General features: G+C 29.6%; 1 protein-coding gene across 1 annotated transcript; it reads left to right on the plus strand.

The window, feature by feature from the left end:
- Positions 1 to 500: 500 nt before the first annotated feature.
- LOC142328071 (uncharacterized) lies at positions 501 to 4,558 on the plus strand. Its single transcript, XM_075371543.1, has 2 exons — positions 501 to 550; positions 3,531 to 4,558. The coding sequence occupies exons 1-2, from the start codon at positions 518 to 520 to the stop codon at positions 4,203 to 4,205; spliced, it is 708 nt and encodes a 235-aa protein (XP_075227658.1). The 5' UTR covers positions 501 to 517; the 3' UTR covers positions 4,206 to 4,558.
- Positions 4,559 to 7,415: the final 2,857 nt, after the last annotated feature.

The following is a 7,415-nucleotide window of genomic DNA, read 5'->3' on the forward strand; positions in this document are numbered from 1 at the left end:
ATATCACGGAATTTTTTAAAGTAATTTTCTAACTCAAAGAAACTTAAAATTTCAAAAACAAAAAAAATTCCTGGTTATAACTTTTTAAAGTATAGAAATATATTTTTTTTACAGTAAAACAATACTTTTACTAAAACTTTACGAAAAATAAAAAAAAAGAATTTTTTTTACAAGTAATGTTTAGTTTCGTCGATGATTCACAGCATAACTGAAAAATACTCACCTTAAACGTTTCTATTAATATAGATAAATTTTATTATAATTTATGATAAAAATAAGGTAACAGGTATTCCTAATCAAAACTCGTGACTTATTATTTATTGATAATGTACACAATCAACAGCAATCATATATTTGAAAACATAAAATATTATATTTTCACTTTTATACATTATCAGATATTTCGTGATGATGGTTTAAACAAATTTTATATGATGTGCATTAATTTTAGTATAAAAACGAAATCAGAAATAGAGTCAGCATCATTCAGCATCATTGAATAAAGAAATTATTCAACATGCAAGTTTTCGCTGGACTTTTAATCCTCCAGGTAATAATTATTTTATACTACTTATTTATATACATCCTGTTACGCTAAAATCGTATAATTTCATTATATTAACGATATAATTTTATTTTAAAAGAAATTACAAATTTTATTTTTTCATTAACCTTTCCCCAAAATGATCTGATTTCCAAATTTTGATTTTTGTAGTTTTTTCTCATACAATAATTAAAAGAATATTTCTTTATAATTAATTAAGAAAAAAAAGATTTCTTATATTTTTATGATTAAAAAATAAATTTTTAAATAACCGAGTCAATTTGTTTTTATAGATGTACCAAATAAGAAAGATGAAAAGCCTCATTTGAGACTTTACCGCAAATTTTTTTAAAAGTTATTTTGAGTTAATTTAATAAGTTCAAAATTATTAATTAAATTTACATTATAAAAAAAAGTTGCAGTAATAAAAGTTTGCGTTATAAAAAAAGTTATTAGAAAATATTTAATATTTTCTTCTTTAAATCCAATTTGAGATCAGGATTAATAAAAAAAAACTAGAAAATTTTTAATTAAAATATTTTTTTTTTTAATTTAAAAATGTTATTTATAAACATTATTAAAATATAATAAGTTATTTTATGCTTTCTAATATACACATTTATTATATTTATTGAAACACCAAAAATGTGCTTCCACAAGGGACAAACCCTATAATATCCATACAATCTTCATACTCTAAGTTCAACCTCAGTTCCTTTTTTTCATAACTCACTAAAAGTTTAATATAAACCCACAGTATAAGGTAATAATTACGCATTCATCCTTAGATTTTTCTACTCTTCTGGTAATTTAATGAATTTTTCATTTACTAATTCACAGATTATACATTTTATTTTAATAACTTTTTCTAGTTTTTTATATAAAATTTTTACTTTTAATTTTACGTGATTTAATTTTTCCATAGTTTAAATAAATATTTAAAACTTGATATACTTTAATCAGTCGACTCATTTCAAATTCCTATCTTATTTTAATAATTTAGAATTTCAAAAATCATTAATATTCTTTTTTTTCTTAGAAGTTCGACGTAATACTTTTCTTATTTATTAAATTCCAATTATTTTCTTCCAAATAATTTTCATTCTGTCAATTTTATAACATGATTAATTTAATTAAAACAAATTTCACCAAATTTGAATCGATAAAAAATTTCTTTGAGTTTATTTTTTTTTAACTATTGTAAATTACATAAAACATTTTTTGTAGTATTACATTAAATTACCAAAATATAAAAAAAATTATAAAATTATCAAAAACATATTCTTTCCAATTTTGGATTTCTGTTTTAATTATATTAGTAATTTATCCTCAAAATTAAATTACTACCATAAAAAAAATTATTGAAATGGTTAAAGATTTTTATAGAATCCATTACTTTTTTGAAAAAGTTATTCAATTTAAAATCAATGTTAAAAATTATTCTTTTTTTAATTTTTTTTAATGAAAAAGCGGGCATCAACCGCTTCTCTTCTTTTTCTGTTTGGCCTCCAGAATCACCGTAACGTATTACTTCAGAGGATGATACATACGAATGTAAATGAATTGTAGTCATGTACAGTCTCAGGTCAACCATTCCTGGGATGTGTGGTTAATTGAAATCCAACCACCAAAGAACATCGGTATATACGATATAATATTCAAATCCGTATAAAAGTACCTTAACTAGAATTTAAACCTTACTACTCTCGACTTCAAAATCAGCTGATTTGCGATGATACTTTTTCAGTCTGGCGGGTTTGACAAACAGCTACGGACATTGCCGGTTTGAAATCAAAAGGGTATGAAAAGATGCCATGCCTAAACGGAATTCGTGGTTGCCAACTTTACTGATGTCCGTAGCTGAGTAGGTAATGTCTCGGCATTTCGTGCGGAGATCCCGGGATAAAACCCCGGATATGGCTTCTTTTCATACGTTACAATTTCCACCGCGCTAATGTCTGTCTATACCTGTTAATGCCCGCTCTTTCATAACAAAAACAATTTTAAAAAAATTATTTTTTTTTTCTATAACCTTAAAAAATATCATTAATTAAAAAAATTAAATTAAAAATAATATAAAGCTGATTCGTTAAGATAAAAAATATTTGTCAAAGTTTATACAGATCTGTCACAATGTAATTATAGAAATGTAAATAAAATTTGTTTTTTTTCATCATCCAAACTCAAGAATTTTTTGCACGAGAAGGCTATGAATCTTTTTCTGAAGAATTCAAAAAAAAGGATAAAATGTATAATTTGGTAAATAGTCGTAAAAAACATTTTACAAAATAGTAATAAATAACGGTAAATTATTATTTATTAAAAGCTATAAACTATTAATTAGTAAGTTATTTGATGTTTAAGTAAATTAAAGAAAGTATTAAAGTATAAAACGAGAAATACATATATATTTTTTTAATCCATTGTAATAGTTAGAAAATTTAAAAAAACAAATATCCATTTTTTTGGTGTAAACAATAAAATATCCGTTTTATGTTCGCTAAAGTTTTTTTTTTTTTTTTTTTTTTTGTATTAAATAGCAATTTTTGTAATATATTTGAAAACAGCGTACAATTATTAAATAAAATAATGTTTAAAAAAATATATATTTTTATTTAGAAACTAAATTTTATAATTTTTAAAATTATTTTTCCTTTTTTTTATTAAAAAAAAATAATAATAATAATAAACGTGATCATTGGTCATTTACATAAAGAATATATATTATGTACCCGTATCTTTATTGTCAAAGAATACTATTCATATTTAATCATTAACGAATAAAATACAGATATTATATTTATTAAAAAGTAATATAAACTTAAATATCCATTATCAAAAAAAGCGTTATTTTTGTTTCAGAAATCACAAATTATTTTTATACAATTATGCACAAAAATAAATATGCGTACTTTTATCTGTAAAAAATAATACATATATAATTGATACGTAAATAAATCTCCATTTTTCATTATGTTTTTTTTAGGCCCTCATTGCCTCCTGCCTCGCCATCGGCTGCGGCTGCGGTGTTGGTGGTTACCAAAGAGCAACTGGTAAAATTGGAGATTACTGCTATTATCCAAGCCGTACTGAATACGTTGTTGATGGAGTATTCAAAGGACCAATCGCTCCATACAGCGCTCCATGGGAATTCTCAAGCAATGTAGTCAATACCGGTGACTATTCCGGATACGGATACGGATTATTCGGAGGCTACGGAGGATACGGAGGCTACGGAGGCTACGGAGGCTACGGAGGCTACGGAGGCTACGGAGGCTACGGAGGCTTCGGAGGCTACGGAGGCTACGGAGGCTTCGGAGGCTACGGAGGCTACGGTTGTGGAGGTTACGGATACGGATACCCATACTACGGACTTGGTTACGGATACGGCGGTTACGGATCAGGTTTTGGTTACGGCGGTTTCGGAGGTTACGGAGGCTACGGAGGCTACGGAGGCTACGGATTCCCAGGTTATGGATACGGCGGATACGGTGGATACGGTGGATACGGTGGATACGGTGGATACGGTGGATACGGCGGATACGGATACGATTTCCCATGTGGTCCAGAAAAAGTTATTGTTGAAAACGACATCATCACCCCACAACCAAAAGTACCAAAATGTGGAAACTGCAGAAGACCAGTCAACGTATGCGTTTAAATTCAGCCACGTAAATTAATAGAACGATGACTAACATATATATGAATAATATTTATTATTGTATTAAAAATAAAATTTCCGATAATATCTGTTGCAAAAAAAATTACATTAAAAAATTTCAGAATATAATTTTTTAATTTAAACCAAATCTTGATTTCTGTCATTAACAGTTTTTGTTACTAACTGTTAAAAAAATGTAAAATTTGTACAACAAATTTTAATCAAAATTAATTGTTTAAAATTGTTTACATTTAATAATTCAAAATCCAAACTGATTTACTTAAAATTGTATTTCGTTTACAACAGAAAAACACATGGGTTGCAATATTATAAATAAAAAGCATTACATTTCATATATAGTTTAATTAATTTATTTAATTTTTTTAACTATGTATTTACCCCTATATTCCCTTTATCCTTTTTTTTATCCTTAAGGTTTTTGAATTTTTCAATAAAGAAACCAGAGGCCAACTTATGAATCTTATTGAAACCGGTACCAACCCCCGATCCAGCTTTTTTCGCGGCCTTTTATGTATTATTTCGAAGCATAATTTTTGACACCGATTTTTTTAAAGTATTTTTAAAAAAATAAACACATTATTAAAAAAAATATATATATTCATATAAGAATACTATTAAAAAATAAATAAAACACGTATTTAAAATTTTCATTTCTAAAAAGTGTAACATTACCTTTTCCAATAAGTTTTTCCAGCCTGCTGCCAGATTTGGCTGTGTGTGTATAAACAATTGCGATCACTGCTATCGGCTTGCCAGGCCTGTAATTTTTTCCTGTTTAGCCTCCGGAAATCACCGTCATGTATTATTTCAGAGGATGAATGAGGATGATATATACGAATGTAAGTGAACTGTTGTCTGTAAAAACATGTAGTCGATCTGACCAGACTCAGGTCGACCACTCCTGAGACTTGTGATTAATTGGAACCCAACCACCAATGGATACCGGTATCCACATTCTAGTATTCAAATCCATGTAAAGGTCTAACCTTTACAAAGATTCGAACCTTAGAACTCTCACTTATAAAATCAGCTGAATTTGGAATGAGGAGTTTAACCATTAGACTAAACCGGCGGGTAATAATAATAATAATAAAAAGATTATTCGATTGAACTAAGTATTAAAACATTTTGTCCTCACTCTTTTTTACAAAATCTCTTATAAGTTCTTTGAAATATAACTCATGTTCGGTAGCTATCGTAGCCAATTCACTTAACCTTTCTTGTCATTGTTGATCTCAAAGAGTTTTTAATTATTTTTAGTTTAGGAAAACTTCTTTCACCACTTGCTACGGATAGTGGCAAAGTTAGTATAATTCTAAGGGCAATATTAATATTCGGCCCGAAATTTAATGATACAATGAATTTTTAATTTTTTTTAAATTAGGCAGAATAACCATCTTGCCTATGTCGTTAGGTCTAATATTACCATCTGCGCTAATCGCATCTTGTAGATGAATGTAATTTTCAGCTCGTAATTTCGTCTGGTTTATAGAAATGTAACGAAGGCGTCTACTTTAACATACATATCTACCAAGAATTGATGAAAGAGTTGCCTTGACCGCGAAAAGTCGTGCTCTCGAAGCATCATGTGATACGCATAAAAATCCATGCAGGAAACTTTTTTATTGGGAACTGGCTGTCTTGTTGGATTAATGATTGGAATATTGAAATGATATCCTGGCTCACCTTTACTAAAAATTAACGGGTACTGCAAAGCATCATAAAATTTATGAGTATCGGCTACGCGTTTCAGCGTATTATCATGTACCCGTAACACTATGTCTTGTGGAGAGCATGGGTCACCAGTAAACAAAACAGCAACTTCATTGATCATCGGCGCATTATAACGCCTCTCATGTTCGCCACTTGGAGTCCGATCAGTATGAATGACCACTATGTAATTATCTGAAGGCCAGTTTTCTATTGCACTTTTAAAGGTAATTACCAACAAATTGTGGCTGAATTTTCAATACTGTATCTCTTTCGACTCCTTCAATATACTGACAACAACGGTTTACTTCATTTCTTCATCACCCATAAATACACCTGCAAAAATTTATGCTGTTCATTATCTGCTGGAAAAAGTGATCCAATTTGATGATATATCTGTCCTTGTACAGAAAAGGTTGTGAAAATCCAGGCATTCTTATCACTTTATCTACTCGAAAGGATGTCATTTGGAAGCAAGAGTTATACTTTCTGATTTTACTTAAAAATTGCTTCGACTCATCTGTAAAACTTAAATATAGAGTTTTCAAAGGCTCGTCTTCACCTTCACCAAGTAAAGGAAGCGAAACTTTACCACTGAAACAGCACATTTCATCAGTTTCATCTTTCAATTTCAAAGCATCGCATGCTGACATTTTCTATTCATTGAGCCAATACCAATTAAAGAATGCTTACGGTATTCAAGTGAAGGATCATATGGAAATCCAGAATTATTAAATGTAGACCAATTGTTACGCATGAAATTTCGACAGCGCGCGATTTGGATTTCTGCATGAACGATTTTTCTCGCCTGCGATTGTTTTGGAATTTCTTTCGCTCTTATGTTCGCCTGCTGTTCAGCTTGTCTTTCTAAACGAATTTGTGTTTGAATTGGCGTTTCAGCTGCTCTTAAGGTAGCTTGCTCATTTAACCTTTCTTGTCTCTGAGAAGTTGTTTCACCAGCCCTCAAAGCACATTGTCGCCTCGCTTGTTGTTCTTAGTTCTGCGTGAGTGGAAGATTCTTGAGTTCGAGCAACTTTTACCGCCGGGGCCCGTGATGAATCCCTGGACAGGTTAGATTTGCGCTTCAGAGGCATTTTAGAAAAAGAACTGCAAAAGTTTTAGTATTACTTAGAAGTGACAGAAGAATAACAATAAATATAGAAGGATTCAAAACAGCAGAAGCACTTACTTGGAACGCCAGATGGCGTTGAATTTGGTCAAATTTTTTGTCGGAAAATCATACCTACCAATATAAATTTTTTTACTGTCCCGAAAAAATATTGTTTTTTTTTTTTTACTAAAAAGTGTTCTATGTCCTTCGCAATACCTTTGAGAATATGTGTACAAAGTTTCATGATGATCGGTTGTGTACAAAGTTTCTGCGTGAAAGCGTAACAAACAAACTCACATTCACGTTCATAATATTAGTAAGGATTTTGGGGATTCTATTGAAACTCTCAGAATTCATGCTGGCCCCAC

The sequence above is a fragment of the Lycorma delicatula genome, chromosome 7, assembly GCF_047948215.1.
Source record: "Lycorma delicatula isolate Av1 chromosome 7, ASM4794821v1, whole genome shotgun sequence".
Taxonomy (NCBI): domain Eukaryota; kingdom Metazoa; phylum Arthropoda; class Insecta; order Hemiptera; family Fulgoridae; genus Lycorma; species Lycorma delicatula.